Source organism: Myxocyprinus asiaticus, chromosome 34 (assembly GCF_019703515.2).
Source record: "Myxocyprinus asiaticus isolate MX2 ecotype Aquarium Trade chromosome 34, UBuf_Myxa_2, whole genome shotgun sequence".
In the NCBI taxonomy this organism is placed as follows: Eukaryota; Metazoa; Chordata; class Actinopteri; order Cypriniformes; family Catostomidae; genus Myxocyprinus; species Myxocyprinus asiaticus.
In genome coordinates, this window is record NC_059377.1 from 5,938,756 (window position 1) to 5,964,392 (window position 25,637).

At 36.4% G+C, this 25,637-nt stretch overlaps 1 protein-coding gene across 7 annotated transcripts in view; it reads left to right on the plus strand.

The window, feature by feature from the left end:
• LOC127425691 (phosphatase and actin regulator 4A-like) overlaps positions 1–25,637 on the plus strand; it is an 86,947-nt gene that overhangs the window by 44,415 nt on the left and 16,895 nt on the right. For 4 of the 7 annotated variants that reach the window (XM_051671915.1, XM_051671914.1, XM_051671913.1 and 1 more), the window contains 4 exons: positions 4,978–5,142; positions 6,022–6,102; positions 8,591–9,514; positions 15,628–16,032. In XM_051671915.1, the coding sequence (XP_051527875.1) occupies positions 4,978–5,142; positions 6,022–6,102; positions 8,591–9,514; positions 15,628–16,032 (1,575 nt within the window). The remainder of the gene's footprint in view (positions 1–4,977; positions 5,143–6,021; positions 6,103–8,590; positions 9,515–15,627; positions 16,033–25,637) is intronic. The other 3 variants (XM_051671918.1, XM_051671919.1, XM_051671917.1) reach the window with 2 other exon arrangements.

Sequence of the window (25,637 nt, forward strand, 5' to 3'; positions counted from 1 at the left end):
TTAACAATCCCATTTTCTAAGAATGCACCATGCAGTGCACCATGAATGTGACATTAACAGTGGCCAGTGACTTATAGCGCACTTGAATCGTTTGTAATTTAAAGTTGCTCTCTTATGCAGATCCAGTGAGAGCAGCAGTCTCCTGACTGCTTCCAGTTTACATTGAGCTTTCACGGCTTCCACAATAAATCAGGCAAATGGGTGTCGAAGATCTAAAAATACCAAATGTCAGTCAATTTTTTTGGCTTTGACGATATATCGGTCGACCACTTCACTAGTCTCATGGTAACAAGTATACAGTTTTTTTGGCTATATTTCCAAAAATGTATTTTTTATTTTCTTTACAATCCTTTATTTAAACCACCAGAATGAAAGAGATTTGTGACTCAAACCTGTGCTATCACACAGCTCAGTGTCTTCTATGTCATCTAGAAAGGGTGGCACTTCTGTGATTCCAGTGTGATATTGTGAAATACCATGAAACTGGCCTGGTGGCTTGACATGCCCTGGTTAGCTCTAGTTATGGTATTGCATTAAATTTGAAACTGAAGCACAACTCTCAACAGTATATAATGAAACCCTTGACTATGACTATAGGGTTAAACAGCAGGGAGTTTTGGGGTGTCAGAAAGCATGCAAACTGTATGATGAGTTGTAGTTCCCAGTTTCAATTACATGTGAGTTAATTGCTTATTTGAGTAAAAGAGTTTCACTAACCATATGCATTTTATGAATCTCCCCCCACTATTGTGTTTGTATTTGAATATGTGACTCATTTGACTGATGACAGAGTTGTGTTTGTATACTCTAATATTTCGTTAGACCGCCTTTAGCTTTGATTACGGTTCACATTCATCATGGCATTGTTTCGACAAACTTATGCAACGACACAACATGAATTTCCGTCCAGAGTTGCATTAATTTTTGGCCGAGATCTTGTATTGACGACGGGAGAGTTGAACCACTTCGTAGTCTTCTCCAGCACATCCAAAGTCTTTCAATGGGGTTAAGGTCAGGACCCTGTGGTGGCCAATTCATGTGTTAAAATGATTCCTCATGCTCGCTGAACCACTCTTTCACAATTTGAGCTCGATGAATCTCGGCATTGTCATCCTGGAATATGCCTGTGCCGTCAGAGAAGAAAAAATCCATTGATGGGATAATCTGGTCATTCAGTACATTCAGATAGTCAGCTGACTTCATTTTATTTCCGCATAATGTTGCTGAGCCTTGATCTGACCAATTGAAGTAACCCCAGATCATAACACTGCCTCCAGAGGTTTGTACAGTGGGCACTCTGCTTGACAGGTGTATCGCTTCATGTGCTTCCCTTCTTACCCTGATGCGCCCATCGCTTTGGAATAGGGTAAATCTGGACTCATCAGACCACATTACCTTTTTCCATTGCTCCACATTCCAATCTTTATGCTCCCTAGTAAATTCATGTTGTTTTTTCTGATTAGCCTCACTAATAAGTGGCTTTCTTGTGGCCACACAGCTGTTTAGTCTCAATCCTGTAAGTTCTCGTCACATTGTGCATGTGGAAATGCTCTTACTTTCACTATTAAACATAGCCGTGAGTTCTACTGTCGATTTTTTACAATGTGACTTCACGAAGCGTTTTAGTGATCTCCGATCATGATCATTCAGTATTTTTTTCTGACCATATTTATTCAGTGAAACTGACGGTTCAACACTATACTTCCAGGTTTTAGTAATGCGTTGGACAGTTCTTAACCCAATTCCAGTGATTTCAGCAATCTCCTTAGTTGTTTACTTTGCTTCATGCAGGCCAATAATTTGCCCCTTCTGAAACACAGTAACATCTTTTCCACGACCATGGGATACGTCTTTCGACATGGTTGTTTAAGAAATGAGAAGCTACACACTGCATTAGTTAGGGTTAAAAGAATTGTTGCCAGCTGAATCATATTAATCACTGCAATAATGATCCAATCATAGGCTCTTAAGTATCTGCTTATTTAAATCCAAACAGTGACTTTTTTTATTTTTTTTTATTTGGCCAGGCAGTGTATTGCACAGTGTTATATGATGGACAATAAATGTTTCACTCAACAGTGTTTAGAAAATGATTGTGGTAATTTAATAAGGTATCTTATCGCAAGAAACTGGGTCAGTTTCCTTTTCCTCTTGTTGTGAACATGTGTAGCAGTGTGGTAGGTATTACCTGCTTCAGCAATTATTATTATTATTTTTTTTTTATGTGTAAGAGGAATGTCACACTGGCTTTTACTTTGACATCACCATGTTGATGTACACACATGCATTTGGTGCCTCATATCGAGCTAGGTTTTCTGTGGTTTAAGTTGCATAGGTTGTGAAATTAGATGTACCTTGCTCTAACAATTTTGGATTTAGTGTAAGGCAGGGCTTCTTGACCTTATTTAAAAAAATAAAAATAAAAACTTCACTAACAAAATTTTTAATAATTAAATTAAAATAAATGTAAATTAATTTTGGTACTGTTCAGATTTTCTAAACAGTAGTAGATATATCAGCTGACACATGTTTTACATGCACACCCATATGCTGACAACTACCAAAAATCAGTTTATTCATAAAAATCATACTACGCAAAAATAAAACATGTTTAAATGAAATCATCGGGTTCTCTGCTTTTATCGCAAGTACGTAAACCATCATGTGAACAACACGTGCGCACATTGGATAAATCAATGAGAAAATTATGCTTTTTTATAGTTTCTGGAATGCTTTCACTCCTTGTTTGTCACTGACCATAATAATGAACATAAAAAACGATTCTTCTGACAAGTAATAGGCCTAAAGGCATCATTCATTTACTGTAGGTTATTAAAGATAAGCAGCTTGCTGCATTAATAAAACATTTGTGGTCACAGGTAGGGGTTTATTGGCATTTTATAATGGATTTGAACTTAGCTCATCCAATCAGAACATAGAACCAGAACTATCTTTTAATATAGCGCAACAATTTAAATGTAAATTTGACATTTCAGTTTATACAGTTAATACATTCGAGTAACTTTTACTTACAAATGTGAGGTACATGTTACTTAAATGTAGTCAAATTTAAATTTTAATGGAGCATTTCACATTTTGAACTCTACTTATAAACATGATTAATCATGTACCACATGACTTATGGAAGCCTTCCACAGGGAAGCTTATTGCATGTTATTTAGTCTTTTCACCCTTTCGCACGTACGATCAAACCGTTGTGATCTGCAGTCCTGCTGCTGTTTACCAGCAAAAGAGGGATTGAAGCGGTTGTTATAATGAACCAGCTGCTTAAATAGACTTTTCAACATCACAATATCTTTATTTTTATATGTTACAAACATTCAAACAATCACTCAATATAAGTTTAAAGCTGTTACAGTTTTGATGCAGCGATGTGGCCATATTTTCTGACATCAAACAAAGAATATACAAACTAGTCAATCCACTCAAGCCTTCTCCCATTCCGTCCGTCACTCATTCTTACCACCACCAGTGCTGGGAAAGTGGAAGGACTAGGTTTTTAGAACTTTCTATGCTTCTATCATGAACTCAGAATCCCATGCTGCACTGCAATGTAAACAATATAGCGGCACTCATAGCTGGCAAACGCAATCGAGATCACATCTATCAAAATCAATCATTATAAACATCTAAAAACCACATTATATGTTTGATAATATATAACCTGACCTTCAGTGCATCTGCTGTGAAGTGTAAGGTAAGAACTCATGATGGGGCGTCCGTCAGTACAGGATAAAACTCACCTGCAAAAAGATTAAACAACATCACGGTGATAGAAACAATATACAGGGCTGCACATGCAGACCTCAACACTTGGTGTTCAAAACACGATAATTTTGAGTAGAAAATGAACTATAGACTTCACAAAACAAGAAGTTACAAAACCTAACACCAAAATCAACAATACAAATGTTGTAATTAAACTTGCTAACAGTGAAACTATGCAAGCTCATTAATTATTCAACCTTGCATGCTGACACCAGCTTCAGAAAGTTACGAAAAATTTACTTTACCTGTGAAATGTACAGTGAATAAATATGACAAGGTTTTCTACTTTAGATACTTTATGACATATTGTGAAAATAAACACTCATGAATAATATTTACTTATAAGCTAGAGCATTCATTTTTACATGTTCAAATTTAAGTACAAATGTAGAATTTACTTAATATATTCAAGTTCATGCTTTAACTTATTCAATGAAGTAATAACTTATTTTCTGCTATATTTACTTCACCACAAATGTAATTTTTTTTTCGGTGTACAAAACTGTGTACCTATCATCTTTCACGAGGGTACGAACTACAGTACTATGAAGCATTGTGAATGACGTAATAAAAAAAAAAAAAAAAAGGAAATATATGAGACCATTGATTTTAGGTTATTGATTATAAAAATAGAAACAAAATAATTTAAATTTACTGCAAAATATTCCGATATATTCCGATGTGTATGTAGTTTAAGGGTGAAGGGAGACAAACTCGATTGCGTCATTCACAGTGCGTCATGGAAGTGGGCGCTCGACGCTGGAGTTGTTTGACGGGCTTTGTTGGCCACAGTTATCTGATTGGTGAATCTCTACTGGACCATGTGTAGTGTAGCTGTTCACCAAGAATTCCACTATTAAACATGATTTTTAAACAATCAAGTTGAAATAACACATACCGATGGCTTCAACAAAGGTATATACCATCTATGAACAACCTCTGAGTTAACGGTAGGTCTGTCTTTAAAAGTTTGCAAGTTATTGTTGAAAATCAAATTCACTGATGTTAAAAAATATATGGGTTTTTTACTTACCGAACTGGACATTTGTGCTTTATTACGATTTCGTTTTTTACCTCTTTATGAGATTTACCAGCAAGATCAAAACTACAAAAAAACAATTGTAAAAATGACATTTGGTTATAGGAATTGAACCAATCCTTTTTCTGTCTCTCTTTCAATCTCCTCAGATGATGAAGTCGATCAAAGTGTGCCAGATGGTGATGGGGCAAATTCAGCAGGAGGAAACCCTTCAGGAAAGGGCAAGAGCAAGTTCTCCAACCTGGGCAAGATCTTCAAACCCTGGAAGTGGAGGAAGAAGAAAAGCAGTGATAAGTTCAAAGAAACATCAGAAGGTACGTGTCTGTTATGAGTCCAGACAATAAGACTATACAGGTACAATTATTTCTCTGCTGATACTGATTCAGAATTAAAATTTAAAATTTTCATTTGTTTATGCTGCCTTCTGATATCAACTTTTTTTTTTGTGATCATCTTTCTTAATGGCATTAATCATTAAGATTAATCAACCCATGACTTTTGTACTACAAGTTAGAGGTCGACCGATAGTGGATTTTGCCGATACCGATAACTAAGGTGGTGGGAAAGGCCGATAATAGATTAATCAGCCGATGGTTTTTCAAATTGATTTATGGAATGTAAAAAAAAATATCTTATTCTGTCTTTACTATGGCGGGCAAAGACAAAGAGTCCAGAATGAATAAAATCCCAGATGTAGTTTTTTGTTCAAATTAAAATAATAATAATAACTAGAAAAACGTAAGATTTGGTACATTGGACCTTTTAGTATAAACAAGCCCGAAATACACTGGGGAATCTTATTTTGAAATGACTAAATGATGAAAAAGCTATCGGTGACTAGCAACAGATTTATGCCGATAACCGATAGTTACAAAAAACAACTATCGGCACAGATTAATCGGTAAAACCGATATATCGGTCTACCTCTACTACAAGTATCGTACTTTAATCCTGTAGAGCTGCCTGGTTTACTCAAGTTTTTATTTCAGGCACTCCTGAAATAAAAAGTCTATCAACAAATAGCAAAATGCCATCTTTGTGGTTTATATAGCATTTTGAAGCTGGTGTGTGAATACTTTTTTCGAAATGTTAATTCTGATAAAAGTTTTCAGGCAAAATGTAACGTATTTAATGTGAGAAAGTGGCTTTTGAGATGAGGCTAATGTGTTTCTGTTTTCTTTCTGCATAATCAGTGCTGGAGAGGAAGATATCGATGAGGAAGCCCAGAGAGGAGCTGATAGAGCGAGGTTTACTGAAGGACATCACAGAGAATGGTACAGCAATCCAGAAGAGATAAAAACACTAAATAAAATGTAATGTTCTACTGAAGTGCATGAATCACAGATGAAGTTGAGGTTGTGTCACATCGTTTTGAATTATGATGTTTAAATGTTGTGGATGAAGGTAACATTACAGTTTGTACTAACCAAGCACAATGCGATAAAGAGACAAGAAATCAATCCTCTCTTCAGTGTTAATCTGAGTTCTATCCAGCCACAACCTTGATGAGTAACAAAACATTTTGTCGGCTGCTTGGTTTCTATTTTGAAATCTCTTTCCTAATTCCAAAAGCCCACCTCACCAAAAAGTATATTAAAAAAAAAAATGTTAAGATTGGCTTTGATTGTCACTTTTGTATGTTCACTTCAGTGTGGACAGACTAATTTCTTGTCATTTCAAACTTACCTTGAAACTTGAAACTGGTTAGGTTTAACTCGTATAAGTGTCCAGAAAGATGCATCGATATGGAATTTCTGAGCCGATACCGATAATTCACAGCTCATTGTGGCCAATACAGATACCTGATAATTTTTTTAATTTGTAATCTTTTAACCTGGAACTGCTAGATAATTAATTAAAAGCTGCTCATTTAAAAAAATAGGTGTCATTTAAAAACGTGGACTTCTAATTGCTGTTCTTTAAGTTTTGGCGCATGTAACATTAACCAGAAATGTGCTTATATTACAGATATATGCTGATTTGAATGAGAAATAAATGACACAAATAAATTATAAATATATGAATACACTTGCATAAATTGTATTATGCCCATTTATCTGAATATTTACAGTAATTCTGATGAATCTCTTCCCCAATAGTACCGAAGCGCTAACAGAGAGACATAAACAAACTTCTTACAGATGTTATGAACATTAAACAACAAAACATACAATACAAACCCTAATCTCTGTATACATTGCTGGCAGCCAGACTGCGAGTGAAGTGTGGTTTGTTTGTGTTATGGCAATAGGTAAAACATCATACAGACTAAATAGTCATGAGTCATAACGTGAGAAAAGTCTTAAAGGAATATTCCGAGTTCAATACAAGTTAAGATCAATCGACAGTAATTGTGGCATAATGTTGATTACAACAAAAATTTGTTTCGACTCATCCTCCTTTTCTTTAAAATAGCAAAAATGTAGGTAACCGTGAGGAACTTAAACTGGAATTGAACAGGGACAATTTTTGGAGGATTTAAAGGGACAAATGTGAAGCTAATATTTTTATAAAAGCACTTATATTAATTATTCTGTTAAAACTCCTGTATCCTTTGAGCTGTACAGTTGTTAACGTTCCCATAGGTCTGTCCGAGTCTGAATCCAGTCAGCTGAGGCAGTCCATTTTTAAAGCATAATTTTTAAGGTCTATTTAAGGTTTTATGGTTTCTTGACATTACATTGTCATAAGTACATAAGTTGAATTGACCCCCATTCACTTCACAACACAGATTTTCTTTTTTTTTCTTTTTTTTTTCTTTTTTTTTTTTAAAGAAAAGGAGGAGCGAGTCAAAATTGGAATATACCTTTTAACTCGTAAAATACAAAAAGCACATTTGTATCACTCACAAGCTAGTTTTTTCAGCCATCTCATGTTGCTCTGTGTGGATTATTTCAAGATCTATTCACCGTTACATTGTTTTTGATCTTGTTTTAATCACAATCCTTTGCAATAAGTAATGATGTACACAATTTTACATATTCCGTTTATGGTTCATGAAGTAATAAGCTAAATTGATTGCCGCCAAGTGACATATACATGTTTTTGTCGTGTTTTCTTTTATTGCTTCATTAAACATTAACAGAATTTGGGAAATGGCATGTTGTTACTTAAAGCAGATGATCCCAACTGAAACAGCCCAAGACAACGTAATGACTGTAACAACAGTAATATTGAGATAATCCTCACAGAGCGACATGAGCTTTACTCTTACTTTCAGAGATGCTGTGTGTTTGCACACGTGCACATCGCTTAACAACCTATCTATACCGGGTGCGACACAACAACTTGAGGCTGTCTACACTGGATGAGTCAACATGAAAGTTCTAAACCGTCTTTTTTGTATTGTTAGCAGTAATACAATAAATAGCGAAAAATGGAACAGGACACCCATTTATGCAACGGACACGTCCAGTGTAGACAGTATCATTGATTATAATGGGTCCTATTGGTTTTGACGCAACGCAATGCACTGCTCGTGTCTGGTGTTGACAAGGTGTAAGGCTGCCTGAAGTAGAGAAGCCGCAAGCAGTCAGAGATTCTCAGCTGTAAGTAAATAAACCATAACAAATTATTGGTGAAAACGTCGGTGGTAATTCCACTACTGGTGTAATTATAATATTTTGATTTTCCCGGTTATCGGCCAATAATATATCGGCCACTGATATATCGTGCATCCCTAGACGTAATCACATATGATTTAGCTTTTTTTGGGTTCTCTTTCTTCTGTCTCATAATCCATTATCAATGTCTGTTTTTCAGAGAGCAATGTTGTGAATCACTCCAAAGGTCCTCTAGTTAAAAATGGCCACACTGCACCACTTCCTGGAGACCGCAGGTCAGATACAGCGTCTGAAGTCAAGGGACCATCATCACGACCACAGGGAGATGAACAAAGGAATAGCCTCGCACCAGAACCAGAGCGCCGCAACAGAGCTCCCTCAGACGTTAGCCGGAACCGCCAGCCTCTGGACGTGGATGCTCGAACTCGGTTACCACCCGAAACAGACCGCCGCAGTCGACTGGAATCAGACTCGGACAGACGTGTGGGAACATTACCAAAAGAGAGACATGGACAGGATGAGGCAAGATATCGGAGAGGTGAGAGGGAAGAGAAAGGGAATAGAGACAAAGACAGAGATAGACGAGACAGAAAAGACGACAGGGACCGAGACAGAAGAGACAAAGACAGGAGGGATACCAGACCCGATAAAGACGAGTGGCATGCAAAAGACGGAAGATCGGAGCAAAACGAGCGGGAGAGAGATAAGCGGAATGACCGGGAGAAGCGGGAAGACAAAGACTGGAGAGACAACAGAGACAAGAAACAGCCAAGAGACAGGAAAGAAGATCATGAAAGGAGGGACGAGCCGGAAAGGGGAGATGATCGTGAACGAAAGGAACTGAATGAAAGGAGGGAAGACAGGGAAAGAAGAGAGGAGCGAGAGCGACGCGAGGAACGCGAGAGGAAAAATGACAGAGACAGGAGGGACGTCATTAGGCCGGAGCCTGTGAAACAGGTGTCTGATGGGAAATTTGTGCGGCCTCAGTCAGAGATGGACATGCGGCCCAGTCTTCAGAAAAGCTCATCTGAAATCCTACAGGTCCGGCCAGTTTCTGAGGCCATTCAGAGCAGTACACTGCCACGATACACACCTGCAGAGGACGAATTAAGATCACGAACAGGTAAAACTCGTACATAGATGTACCACATATAATACAATACATTCAGTACATTAGAAAGATATACAATATAAACAAGGAACACAATTTACACAGAATATACAAGGTGCATTAGACAAACTTTATATAACACTTAATACACAAAATTAGAAAAGTAAACAATACAAACAATAATAAACATCGAAACGTGTCAATTGGAGACTAGAAAAAATTATGGCGGCACGTTTTGATGTTCAGCTTACATTGCACGCTCACTCACGCACCTCAGCTCTTGGGTGTCTCCCAATGTTCTCCTGTCACGTGTGCTCGTGTGTGTTTGTTTTGTTTTTTTCCAAATAATGATGTCATCATGCTTAAATTGACAAAAATGCATGTGGTAGTTAGTTTAATTCCTGAACAAGTGTGAATCCTAGCACAGGTTTCGTTCCCACTCATGCAAACCGTGCCATTGCATCCGAGCTTAGACTACCTCCTACAGGTACACTGCAAGAAATCATTTTCTAACTCAGCATTTTTGTCTTGTTTTTCAGTAAAACATTTCTAAACATTCTTAAAACAAGATTTACTTGAGAAGCAAAATGAAATTTAACAAAATTTAGTAGCATTTATGTTTATAACAACAGACTATTTTAAAACTATTTGCTAATGGGGTAAGAAAAAAAACTTGATTTAAGGGGGAATCAAGTTTATTTTCTTAACCCTTTGGCAATTTTTTTTTTTTTCTTGTTTTAAGCATGATCCCCACCAAATTTTGTTAGATTTCTATGAAAAAAAGACTTAATATCTTGAGCCATTCTGCTTCACGAGTAAATTATTCTTGTTTTAAAGACATTAAGATATTTTTACCTGAAAACAAGACAAAAATACTTTGTAAAAAAGGATTTTTTTGCAGTGTAGTCTTGTGTTGGAGGCCATGGTCGCTCCTAGGGCTGTCAATTGGGCAGAGAAAATAAATTCAAATTTTTACCTTAAATATTTTCCAAATTTGAATAATATTCTAATTTTAAAGTCAGCTGATTCTTAAACTGACGTTGTTTCCTTATTCCACAAGAGGGCGCATTAAACACATAAACCATGCAGCACCATTACATTATTGCAAAGAACATTCCTGTCTGTCAAAGAGCATTTCATTTTCAAATAATGTGCATAAAATAAATAAATAAAAGTTTTAGTCGATCCATATTCTCAAATGTTAAGTCAAAAGTAAAATGAGTGGGGGAAACGCTTCAATAGGCAGTTCACATGGTGTTACACTTGCACTGATGCCACAGTATACTACTCCAGACTCAAGCTTCATAATAACAGCGAAATACCACATTGTTTTTTATTCAGTACAGTTGTATGTAGAGTAGAAATATTCCCAGACAGCAGAGGTATTCGGCTGAACTCAGTGGTGAAGCAGCTCAGACTAAGCACAGGGGCTGTTCAAACAGATAGAACACAACAGAATGGAACCAAACGCAAGGACCTCGAGACACACATTTCCAAGTTGAACATCTTTCCTGACAAAGCGTTTAAACAACTCATTGCTTAATCTGAGAAACGCTTATAAGAGAGCAAGACGCAGTGGCCAAAGACCTCCACCAACTGTAAGGGTCTGTTCACACCGAACGCTTTTGCAACCATCCATTTGTATTTCTATGTAAACACACGCTAGACGAACATCTTTGTTTCGCTTTGTTTTTGTTTATTCAGCGTCTCGTGCAGGGGTGCTGTTTTTTTTAAATGCTGTGTCTAATTAAAAAGAACATTAAAAGCATCTTGAGACACCTGCTTTCTGTTAAACTGTATTTGTGGCACTGTGTCTAGCCTTTTTTAGCACAAGAATGTGATCGATCTGAAGTCATCGAAAAACAGCTTTCATATTACTTATTTTTATAATGCGAACCGTACTCTGATTCGGACTAAACTGCCAGTGTGAAAGGCCTCTAAGATACCTAATTTTGGTCAAATTCTAATGCAGGTATCCTTTGCATAGCAGGCAATCTCATCCCATTGCGACGAGTTCAGTGTGGGGAAAAAAATCCCATCTATTATAATGTTGATTATAAATCAACTTATTCAATAAAGAAAAGTATTGAGGATAAAATGTTTTCAATCTTACTAAAAATGGACTTGGATCTCACCCAATATTTGTGTGTGCTATATAGTTTTTATGACTATTAGAGGGTGGCGTTGTTAGCTTAGCAACACGTTAATGTGAAATTCCATATAGCGCAACAGTGCCCGCCCACTTTCTCGGCATTCTCAATCTTCATTCCGGAAGTATTTTTCCCATTAATTTCTTCCAAATGAATTACATAAAATTTTTCATAAAATAATTTTCTGCCATGAACCAAACAAGCCAGCTCTAATGTGAATTGCAACATTACAAACTATGATTTGAAGCAAAAAAAGTATTTGAAAATCTGACAAAATGTCAAAGGTACAAGACTGTGTACTGAGAGTCTTTCTTGAGGGAATGAACTACAATCCCATGAAGAATCCCAATGTGAATGACGTAATCAAATTAAAAAAGATGAAAAAAAAAAATAAGCTATTTGTAGTTTTTGATTATAAGAATTGATTTTATTGCGGAAAATATTTGTGAATATGACTCTATTGCATCATTCACAGTGCATCATGGAAGTGGACAGTTGCTAAAGAGCTCTTCTGGCACACTTTGTTCACTGTGATTCTCTGATTGGTGGATTTCTCCCCTCAGGATCATGGGTAGTGTAGTTTTTCATCAGAGATTACTTTATTAAGCAAGATTTTTTTTTTTAAATGAACTTGAAATAACACGGACTGATGGCTTCAACAGAAGCATATCATTGGTTAACAACCTCGCAGCTCACGGTAGGTCTGGCTTTAAAATGTTGATGTCATTGTTTCAAATCTACTCCCCCATGGGGAACGTGAATGGGATTTTTACTTCTACTGTTGCGCTTTATATAAATCATTTGTGATTAGAGACCCCTGTGCTTCACCTGAAGAGTGCTATTTGTGTGGAGTGCAGAGTTGTTTCCAAGAGCAGCATTTCAATCAGTCACTTGTAAGGGGTTCATTGCCTTAGAAGGAAGCTTAATACTATGTAGACAATGCTATCCTCATTGATTTCAGAGCCTAAAACTTAATGGCTTTATCGTTTCATAACCTCAGAGTCCTCAGTAGCTTTTTAGTCTATCTGTGAAATGAGCTGACAAGTGAGCAGAATTTAGTGAGGAAGCGATGATTGATCGTTTTTCCTGTCAGGAGAAAATATACAGGTGTGTGCCACAAACACATTTGCTTAAGCTCTTTAAAGCAGCTTATATTCAAACCTTAAGAAACAGCTTAGCTGTACACCAAACTGTTAGAGCACTGATCATACAGTCTATACACTTATTCTGGAGGTAAAAAAACTAAATAAGGATTACTAGATCTGTAGTTGCTCACTGTGCACTATAAATGTTGCTCACGGGCACAATGTTGTATGTTCTTTGAAGACCCCATGAAATTGCTCAATATACTTTTTTTCCTATGTTAACATGTCCTACTTTAAAAAAATAAAAGCCAATAGATTTGAGTTTTTGTCAAAGCTATGAACTATAATTTGCTACTTGCTAGTACTAGTCAGTGTCTGGTGGAATTAGAGAGTGGGACATTTTATTGGACAAAAATTCTATTGGTCCATTTTGACAGAAGAGACAGAATATACACTACCGTTCAAAAGTTTAGGGTCACTTACTCATTCTTTCTTTATTTATTTATTTATTTTTTACATTTTTTTTTCTTCACATTTTAGAATAATAGTAAAGTCATCACAACTATGGAATAACATAAATGGAACTATGGGAATTATGTTGTGACTAAACAAAATCCAAAATAAATCAAAACTGTGTTATATTTTAGCATCTTCAAAGTAGTCACCCTTTGCCTAGAATTTGCAGACATGTACTCTTGACATTTTCTCAACCAACTTCATGAGGTATCACCCTGGGATGCTTTTTAAACAGTATTGAAGGAGTTCCCATCTATGTTGGGCACTTATTGGCTGCTTTTCTTTATTATTTGGTCCAAGTCATCAATTTCAAAAACTTTTTTTTTTAATTACATTTTAGTTTTATAATGAAATAAATTAATATGGTGGCACAATTATATTTTTGTCTACAAAACTAATTTCAAACATTTATGCATATGCCTTCAGATCAAGAGGTTTTTAAGATCATGAGAAACATTTCAGGCAAGTGACCCCAAACTTTTGAACGGTAGTGTATTTTAAATGCATACATCTTCTTAATGTGAGTTTTGCCATTTTTTAAGGAGTACACTGGCATATAATGACCTCAGAACATACAGACATGAACAAAAAGCCACAAAACTGCAATTTTGATTTCATGGGTTCTTTAAAGCTCTCCTGCACCACTTTGTTTACAGTGTATCCAGAAAGTATTCACAGCGCTTCACTTTTTCCACATTTTGTTATGTTACAGCCTTATTCCAAAATGGATTAAATTCATTATTTTCCTCAAAATTCTACAAACAATACCCCATAATGACAATGTGAAAATGTTTGTTTGAAATCTTTGCAAATTTATTAAAAATAAAAAACGAAAAAAAAATCACATGTACATAAGTATTCACAGCCTTTGCCAATTGAGCTCAAGTGCATCCTGTTTCCACTGATCATCCTTGAGATGTTTCTACAACTTTATTGGAGTCCACCTGTGGTAAATTCAGTTGATTGGACATGATTTGGAAAGGCACACACCTGTCTATATAAGGTCCCACAGTTAACAGTGCATGTCAGAGCACAAACCAAGCCATGAAGTCCAAGGAATTGTCTGTAGACCTCCGAGACAGGATTGTATCGAGGCACAGATCTGGGGAAGGGTACAGAAAAATTTCTGCAGCATTGAAGGTACCAATGAGCACAGTGGCCTCCATCATCCGTAAATGGAAGAAGTTTGGAACCACCAGGACTCTTCCTAGAGCTGGCTGCCTGTCCAAACTGAGCGATCGGGGGAGAAGGGCCTTAGTCAGGGAGGTGACCAAGAACCTGATGGTCACTCTGACAGAGCCCCAGCATTTCTCTGTGGAGAGAGGAGAACCTTCCAGAAGAACGACCATCTCTGCAGAACTCCACCAGTCAGGCCTGTATGGTAGAGTGGCCAGACGGAAGCCACTCCTCAGTAAAAGGCACATGACAGCCTGCCTGGAGTTTGCCAAAAGGCACCTGAAGGACTCCCAGACCATGAGAAACAAAGATTGAACTCTTTGGCCTGAATGGCAAGCGTCATGTCTGGAGGAAACCAGGAACTGCTCATCACCTGGCCAATACCATCCCTATAGTGAAGCATGGTGGTGGCAGCATCATGCTGTGGGGATGTTTTTCAGCAGCAGGAACTGGGAGACTAGTCAGGATTGAGGGAAAGATGAATGCAGCAATGTACAGAGACATCCTTGATGAAAACCTGATACGGAGCACTCTGGACCTCAGACTGGGGCGAAGGTTCATCTTCCAACAGGACAACAACCATAAGCACACAGCCAAGATAACAAAGGAGTGGCTCCGGGACAACTCTGTGAATGTCCTTGAGTGGCCCAGCCAGAGCCCAGACTTGAACCCGATTGAACATCTCTGGAGAGATCTGAAAATGGCTGTGCACCGACGCTCCCCATCCAACCTGATGGAGCTTGAGAGGTCCTGCAAAGAAGAATGGGAGAAACTGCTCAAAAATTGGTGTGCCAAGCTTGTAGCATCATACTCAAAAAGACTTGAGGCTGTAATTGGTGCCAAAGGTGCTTCAACAAAGTATTGAGCAAAGGCTGTGAATACTTATGTACATGTCATTTTTGTATTTTTAATAAATTTGCAAAGATTTCAAACAAAATTCTTTCACATTGTCATTATGGGGGTATTGTTTGTAGAATTTTGAGGAAAATAATGAATTTAATCAATTTAGAATAAGGCTGTAACATAACAAATTGTGGAAAAAGTGAAGCGCTGTGAATACTTTCCGGATGCACTGTATATGCTTTCACCATTCCTGATTTACTCATGCATGCTCTTGTGACTGTGCTGTGCACTCATGTGTGTGTTCTGTTATTTGTGTTTGTGTCTGTTTGTGCATGTGTGTTATGCTCACCGCTAGGATCAGTGGGTGTGAGGTTCATTCCTGAGCCTAAACCTGGAATTACCTCCACTAAAGAGTCACAGCTGCCTACTAAAAATGCCATCCTCCCTCCCAAATGGCTGATGGCCGCTTCCTCCTCCACCGAGCCTGCTCAAGCCCCATCCTCATCCTCCTCCTCTTCATCGTCATCTTCATCCTCCTCCTCATCCTCTGCTCCTCCTATTGCTAAGCCTCCTCCCCGGACTGTGTCTTTAAATGTAGACGAGTCCTCTCGTAGTAATCCTGTTCCCTCCGTAACAGGAGACCAGGAGACCCCGCCCACAGTCCCCACCCACTCGGCCCCTACAGCCTCTGTTACCCCTAAACAGCCTCCTGTGCCCCCTCCCAAACCTGCCCATCACAACAGCAACACTGCAGTGCAAGGTGAGTCCTATTTTGTCCTGCCTGCTTATGCCTTTAAAGTTGCAACTGTAAAGTTTGTATGGCTTGTGCCACTCTTAATAGACTAGAGTCAGAGTAGACAGCATTTTTAATTAGCTTTGAATAAAATTGGGTCTGTGAGGGGTAAAATTACTGGTCATTCAGTGTGTCAGATCTTAATGTCAAAGATCACATTTTCTGTTTATTTTGTTTTCACTGGAAATTTTTTGGAAGATGTATTTTATATAATTTGTCGCATAAGCGATCAACGCCCAGGTACAAAATGTTTCAAGAGTGAATCTCACAAATAAAGGTACGTTTTTATTTTTTGTTTTTTTTTTTTTTTGTTTTTGTTTTTTACATTTTCTCTCTTTTTTTTTTTTTTTTATTACAAATAAGCACATATTCTCCCCAAATTCTAGTAATGGCATTTAATTAATTAATTTTTTTTATCCCCTTTTCTCCCCAATTTGGAATGCCCAATTCTCACTACTTAGTAGGTCCTCGTGGTGGCGTGGTTATCAGTGTCAATACTCGCTGAGCTACCCAGGCCCCTAACGGCACAAAATCTTGATGTAATAATAGGCTACTCATTCTCGTAATACAGTGCTGAAAATGATTTTTAACACAATGATTTTTAACACAATCAGCATAAAATCAGTAAAACAAATACGATGATTTAAATAATGTAATACATTTTTTTCACATTTCATTAATGAGATTTTTTTCTTGCGTTACAGTAATAAGAATTATTTTTTGCTTTACGGTAATGGGAATAAGATTATTTCACGTTACATTAATGCGATTGTTTTTTTTTGTTTTGTTTTTATTAAATTTTTTTAATTGTAATTTTTGTTAGTTATAGTAATGCGAATAGTATTTTTTGCATTACATTGAGATAATGAGAATAAAAACAAATTTGTGTTACAGAAATGAGAATACTATTTTTTTCACATTACAGTAATGAGAATGATTCTTCTCTCATTACAGTAATGAGAAATTTTTTTCATTACAGTAATAAGAATTAAAAGAATTTCACATTACAGTAACCATAATAGGATTTTTTTCACGTTACAGTAACAAGAATAAGTTTTTTTGCTTTACAGTAATGGGAATAAGATTATTTCACGTTACATTGATGCAATTGTTTTTTTTTTGTTATTTTCTTTTTAGTTATAGTAATGCGAATAGTATTTTTTTGCATTACATTGAGAAAAAAAAATTGTGTGGTACAGTAATGAGAATAAGATTGTGTTACAGTAATGAGATTAAGATTTTTTTCACGTTACAGTAACGAGAAAAATATATTTTTTGTATTACAGTAATGAGAATACAATTTGTTTAAACAGTGATGAGAAATTAAAAATTGTTTTTTGCGTTGCAGTAATGAGAATAATTTTTTTTCGTGTTGCAATAATAAGAATAGAATTTATTTTTGTTACATTGAGGTTTTTTTGCGTTACAGTAAAAAGAATAAAACATTTTGTTACAGTAATGAGAATACGATGTTTTTCGCGTCACAGTAATGAGAATAAAACATTTTGTGTTACAGTAATGAGAATAAGATTTTTTGTTTTTGTTTTACAGTAAAGAGAATACAGGTTTTTTTCACATTAGAGTAATGAGAATAAAAACAAATTTGTGTCACAGAAATGAGAATACAGTTTTTTTTTCACATTACAGTAATGAGAAATGTTTTCGTTACAGTAATAAGAATGAAAAGGATTTCACCTTACAGTAACCAAAATAAGATTTTTTTCACGTTACAGTAACAAGAATACGTTTTTTTTTGCATTACAGTAATGCGAATAAGATATTATTTGTTACAGTAATGAGAATAATTTTTTTTCATGTTGCAGCAATGAGAATATTATTATTTTGTGTTACAGTAATGAAAATACAATTCTTTTCGTGTAACAGTAATGAGAATAAAAACAATTCCACGTTACAGTAATGAGTGATTATTTTCACGTTAAAGTAATGAGAATAAAAAAATTTTGCATTATAGTAATGATAATAAAAAAATTCACGTTACAGTAATGAGAATATGATTATTTTCACATTAAAGTAATGAGAATACGATTTTTCTCATGTTACAGTAATGAGAATAAGATTTGTTTCACGTTACAGTAATGAGAATATGATTCTTTTCACAGTAATGAGAATAGGATAATTTTTTAGCGTTACAGTAATGAGAATATGATTCTTTTCACAGTAATGAGAATAGGATAATTTTTTAGCGTTACAGTAATGAGAATATTATTATTTTCACGTTGAAGTAATGATAGGATTTTTCTCGTGTTACAGTAATGATGATACAATTTTTTTCAGTGTTACAGTAATGAGAATATGACTTTTTTTCACCTTACAGAAATGATTTTTTGTTACAATAGTGAGAAAAATATATTTTTCACGTTACAGTAATGAGAATAAAATGTTATGTTACAGTAATGAGTGATTTTTTTTTTTACGTTACAGTAATGAGAATAATAATTTTTTTTGTTACATTAATGAGAACAAAGAATTTTTTCATTACAGTAATGAGAATAAAATATTTTTTCATTACAGTAATGAGAATAAGATTTTTTCCCATTACAGATTCTTTTCACATTATAGTAATGAGAATTAAAAATTTTCACGTTACAGTAATGAGAATATTATTTTTATGTTACAGTAATGAGAATACGATTTTTTCCTGTTACAGTAATGACAATATGATTTTTTTTCTCATTACAGTAATGAGAATTAAAACAATTTGCATTACAGAAATTCGTTGTTTTTTTTTTTTTTTGTTTTTTGGTTAAAGTAGCAAGAAAAATATATTTTTTGCATTACAGAAATGAGAATACGATTATTTACTTATTTATTTTGTTACAGTAACAAGAAATTTTTGTATTTTTTTTGCATTGCAGTAATGAGAATAATAAAAATTCGTCATACAGTTATGAGAAAAATATTTGTTGTTTTCTGTTAAATTAATGAGAAAAGGATTTTTTTTTTTTTTTTTTTTTACAATGCTCTGTTTTATACTCTGCGAGCTGACTTTTTTCAGTGTTGCAGTACTACACCAGCTATAAGCTAGACCAGCACCATATATAGTGTATATGTCCACGAGTGTAAAACCACGGGCTTCCTCAGTGACCGTCATTCTGTAGACCATTTTTTATGCACCACTTAACTGTGTGGTCATATTGTTGTTTCTTTATTTTTAATAAACAGCTATATTGTTTTATGTCTTGTGCTGATTTGTTTTGACAGAGATAAAATTCATGTTTAATTCGTGATTAAACAACAGAGCTCGGATTTTACTGCAGGTACAACCTTCATTGTCCGACCTACATGATACAAGGAATAAACAACATTACGTAATGCAGACTTATAGTTAAGCTTACAGCTATTTAGGTGATGTTGTGGTACTATGTTAAGTCTTTACTCACTCGCATCTCACTCGCATCTGACTCCCTCTGAGAGGGCAAGAGATTGAAGCAGCAAAGTCAGATATACTGTAACACGTAAAGATGGTATAAGCAGAGTTTTTTGCATTTACAGCATATACGGATGCAGAAACGCATCTTTAATAAAATTGTAAGGTAGTTTATGTGTGCATCATAGGAAAATATATTGTTTATATTTAATAATTAACAAGAATAACATTAACAGTAAGCATTATTGCATTATACAACGCTTAACATGTTGCGAGCACAATTTTTTCTTTTGTGGTACAGGGTATTTCATTGTTTTTCATCCAAATAAGCAGTCCATTAGTTGATAGTTGATATTGGTTGCAGCCATATGTGGTAAGTGAAAGAGGTGTGGCTGTGTCTGGTGCCTACTGTTCTCTCTAGTTACACTATGTTGTTGTGAAGCAGAGAGACAGAGGGAGTAACAAAATGATGGGCAGGCTCAGACTTGTCTCTACTGTTTTTGTTGACACACTGTTAACATCTGTTAATTTGGCTGGTGGATTGTTTGTAGATGCTCCATAAATAAAAAAAAGTAAGGTCTGAAACATATCACGATCTACAACGTGAAGTTTTAGTGAATTCTAATCTGTATCTTCTATAAATTATATTTAACAGTAATACATTAACAATACATTTATTAAAACACTGTGTGAATGTATTACAAATACACTGAACTGAACATATATTAAGATGAAAATACAAAATAAAGTGTATTTAAACAGTAGGTGGCATGCACATACTTCAGTGGCTATTTCATGTTTTTACCTTTCCTTCCACAGTAAGGATTTTTTCTCTGATGCATTGTTGACATTTTCAAGTTTGCATTAGAATGGTCGGTCAGTCAAAAATCAAGTTTTGATTGAAGAAACATATGCGTCACACATGAAACATATGCGTTTTTTAGTTTCAAGCTGTACACCACTCACAGTTTAGTCTTGTTATTGTTAATGATTAATCGATTTTCAGTCATTAACGTTAACAGTTGTTGATTAGGAACATTTCTTAAAATTTGCAACCCTAATTTGTAGTGAAGCCCAGATCATGTAGCTCTAAATTCATATTTGAAACACTGTGGGTGTGATCCATTGCATTAAGATTGTCTTAATAGTTTGATAGATAATGCTTACTGATTTTGTCAATCAAGGCAATGTCTTGTATGGGCATATCTTACGTTATGTCCTGTCTTGACTAGTAACGCATCACGATGGATTGTTGTGTATCTAGCCATATAAGATTCACGTTGCTAGAGTGTTCTTAGATACAGTGTAAATGGACAACAACTTGCTGTTGGTTTATTAGCACCAATTTTGGTTTCTGTAGAGTGGTTTGTGTACAGTAATTAGGGCTGCACGATTAATCGAAAAACTAATCACGGTTACGGCTGCCACAATTATGTAATCATGAAAACTGACGATTACAGCCTTTAATTTAAGTCTGCTCCTGTTGCGTCAATTGTTTCTATTTACAACGTGTTTTTGCAGCACTTAAGTATTCTAACCAATCACAGACATGTCCGTTGAGCAATGAAATGCCAATGGCCAATTTTGGATTAATTCCATGTTGCGCTGTTCGCTTGCATCGTAGATGGTAAATACACTGCAAATGAGCAACGCAACAAAACTAAAATGTTCCCGTTCAAATCAAGGCATAGACATTGTCATGTTAATAAGTAGGCCAATGTGAATATGATTTGTTTCAAATATCAATAAAATATTTCAACTTAACTGTTCTAAGCTTGTTTTTGAGGTGTAGCCAACATAAAGAATATGGCATGAATGGCATAGATTTCACAAATCACTGTCATTATTATCGCGTCTGATCTAATACGAGCCATTTGCCCCAGTAGATTTGAAAATTTCACATATCACACAAACTGTAATTGCAAATGGCTGTTTTTAATTCCCAAAGTCCAATTGCTTTGGCCAAATATGATCTAAGGATAATCTTACATGAACAAGATCACCAGTAAAGATCTAATGGAATTAATGGGGAGTCTCACCACCACAGCGCTTACTGAACACAGTAAGTAACTTGGTCAATTTAAATCGTCTGCCAAGTTTTAATATTGAATATGCCATATTTACTGTACGTGGACCAATAATTTAAGCAGTAAAGACACATTGCATGTCTGATAGTAGTTTTGGATTTTATGCCACCTTTCTCAGGCTTAAGAGGTGTGTTAAACTTGTGAGGATGTGTATTTATCAGCCTGTTACATGTTAGACAGGTATATTGAATCAAGTAAAAACTGGTTTTGTCAATAGTTAAGAAAGAAACTACATATATTTCTTCTATACCATAGATATCCCTTTAAAATAACTTTTATTAGGCCTAGCATTAAGAAACATTATTACCACATTAAATGCTTAAAAGATGCTTAAAAAAAACTGGATCGCATGTCCTATCCACCATTAAAATCTGGTACTCTGAAGAACCAAGCGGTTGCCTACTTTGTGATGTCACAGTAATGTAATCTTTTAATCGACATTAATAATCGCTATTACAATGTCAAGGGCAATAATCAACATTTATGATTTTTGACATAATCATGCAGCTCTCCAGTAATACTAACTTTTTTTTTTTTTTTTTTTTTTTTTCTCTAGAGTTATATAAAGTATCTGCAGACCTGAACTATTAGCTGAACTAAAAGATATGAGAGCTAACTCGGATGGCTGTAGCACTGTCATTGAGGAAAGATCATTTTAGGCATCCAGTGGAATGACAGACTGGTAGCAGCTGCTCAAGTGTCTGAAACACAACACACACCATTCCTCTCCAAAAGGAGCCATTTATAGGCCTCACTTGTGCAGACACCAGGACAAACCAATGTCAGTTCTGACCTTAAAGCATTGAGAGGCAGAGATAATGAATAATAATATTTAGGTTTGTGTGTCTATGTTAGATTTATATTTATTTTTAATTAACTATAATTTTGTCAAGTTTTTGGTGAAGCTAAGGTCTTGGGCTGGTTAAATATACTGTTAAGTGCCCTCCACTAATATACCCTGGTAAATATGAGCAAAGAAGGCAAATATGTCTTTATTGTTTATCCTTTTGATCTTTCAGAATATTCACAAAAATCAAACAATTGCAAACATAACTCAAGTTTTATCAAAAAAGTTTTTTTGTCAAATATACAGTGATCAGCCACAACATTAAAACCACTGACAGGTGAAGTGAATAACATTAATTATCTCGTTACAATGGCACCTGTCAAGGGGTGCAATATATTAGGCAGCAAGTGAACGGTCAGTTCTTGAATTTTATGTGTTGGAAGCAGGAAAAATGGGCAAGCATATGGATCTGAGCGACTTTGACAAGGGCCAAATTGTAATGGCTACACGACTGGGTCAGAGCATCTCCAAAACGGCAGATCTTGTGGGGTGTTCCAGGTATGCAGTGGTTAATACCTACCAAAAGTGGTCCAAGGAAGGACAACCGGTGAACTGGCGACAGGGTCATGGGCGCCCAAGGCTCATTGATGCACGTGGGGAGCGAAAGCTAGCCTGTCTGGTTTGATCCCACAGAAGAGCTACTGTAGCACAGATTGCTGACTAACTTATGCTGGCCATGATAGAAAGGTGTCAGAACACACAGTGCATTGCAGCTTGTTGTGTAGCCACAGACCAGTCAGAGTGCCCATGCTGACCTCTGTCCACCACCGAAAGCTCTTACAATGGGCATGTGAGCATCAGAACTGGACCACGGAGCAATGGGAGAAGGTGGCCTGATCTGATGAATCACGTTTTCTTTTAGATCATGTGGACGGCCGTGTGTGTGTGTGTGTGTCGTTTACCAGGGGAAGAGATGGCAGCAGTATGGGAGAAGGCAGGCCGGCGGAGGCAGTGTGATGCACTTGGCAATGTTCTGCTGGGAAACTTTGGGTCCTGGCATTCATTTGGATGTTACTTTGACACGTACCACCTACCTAAAGGTTGTTGCAGACCACGTACACCCCTTCATGGCAACGGTATTTGCTGATGGCAGTGGCCTCTTTCAGCAGGATAATGCACCCTTCCACACTGCAAAAATTGTTCAGGAATGGTTTGAGGAGCATGACCAAGATTTCAAGGTGTTGACTTGGCCTCCAAATTCCCCAGATCTCAGTCTGATAAAGCATCTATGGGATGTGCTGGACAAACAAGTCCAATCCATGGAGGCCCCACCTCGCAATTTACAGGACTTAAAGGGTCTGCTCCTAACGTCTTTGTGCCACATACCACAGACCTTCAGAGGTCTTGTGGAGTCCATGCCTCAACGAGTCAGAGCTGTTTTGGTGGCACGAGGGGGACCTACATGATATTAGTCAGGTGGTTTTAATGTTGTGGCTGATCGGTGTATGTGTGGCAAATTATTGTCACCCTTTTATTCACTACTTTGTGCAACCTCCCTTTGCCAAGATAACAGCTCTGAGTCTTCTCCTACTACCCCAATTCTGAAAAAGTTGGGACGGTATGAAAAATGCTAATAAAAATAAAAAGGAGTGATTTGTAAATTATATTCACCCTTTGCTATATTGAAAGCACTACAACTAAACATATGATGTTATACCTTGTGAATTTCATTGTTGTTTTTTATGTAATTTCAAATCAGATGATTGCAACACACTCCAAAAAAGTTGGGGCAGTCGAGTGTTTACCACTGTGAAACATAACCATTTCTTTTAATAACACTTATTAAGCATTTAGGCACTGAAGAAACAAGTTTAAGTTTATATTCATCCATTATACAGGTCTTCAGCTGCACAATTGTACAGGGTCTTCATTGCCATATTGTGTACTTCATAATGCACCACACATTCTCAATTGGAGATGGTCAGGACTGCAAGCAGGCCAATCTAGCACCCACAGTCTGTGCTAATTCGGCCAGTATGTGGTTTGAAGTTGTCCTGCTGAAAATGCCAGGATGTCCCTAGAAAAGACGGTGCTGGGTGTGGAAGTATATGTTGCTCCAAAATTTGTACATATCTGTCCGCATTAATGGTACCCTCACAGATGTGTGAGTTACCCATGCCATGGGCTTTGACACACCCCTGGCACATACAGACACTAGCTTTTGGACCTGACGCTGATAACAGCTTGGATGGTAATTTTCCTCTTTGGCCCGGAGAACACGACGGCTGTGTTTATCAAAAACTATTTGAAATGTGGACTTATCGGACAAAAAAGCATGGTTCCACTGTTCTACTTTCTTAAGATGAGACCGAGCCAGGAGAAGTCGGCAGCGCTTCTGGACATTGTTGATGTAGGGCTTCTGGTTTGCACAGTAAAGTCTTAACTTGCATCTGTGGATGCAGCAGCGAATGGTGTTGACTAACAAAGGTTTACTAAAGTAATCCCAAGCCCATGTTCATGATATCCATTACGGATGAATGGTTTTCATCTTGTCCTTTATGCACTGAGATTTGACCAGATTCCTTGAATCTTTTAACTATATTGTGCACTGTAGAGGGTGAAATGCCCAAAATCCTTCCAAATTGTCTTTGGGGAACATTGTTCTCAAAGTGCTGGATTATTTGCTGAAGGATCTGTTGGCAAATTGACAAGTCTCGAATGATCCTTGATCTTAAAGGACTAGGCTGTTTTTGGAGGCTCCTTATGTAAAATGACACAATTGCCTCATCAGTTTAACATCTCCTGTTTCACATTGCCTTATTTTAACTCGTGAAATTGTTAGTAGTCTTAAATTGACCCTGTCCCAACTTTTTTGGAGTGTGTTGCAATCATCTGATTTGAAATTAGTGTACATAAAAAAACAATGAAATTCACAAGGTAAAACATCATATAATGTTTAGTTGTAGTGCTTTCAATATAGCAAAGGGTGAATATAATTTACAAATCACTCCTTTTTGTTTTATTAGTATTTTCATACTGTCCCAACTTTTTTGGAGTTGGGGTTGTATAATGCCTAATGAGGTTGGAGAACACATGGCAAGGGATCTGAGACCATTCCTCCATACATAATTTCTCCAGATCCTTCAAATTCCGAGGTCCACGCTAGTGGACTGTCCTCTACAGTTCAACCCACAGGTTTTCTATGGGGTTCAGGTGGTTCAGGGATGGCCATGGCAGAACCTTGATTTTGTGGTCAGTGAAACATTTTTGTGTTTATTTTGATGTTTGTTTTGGATCATTGTCCTGCTGG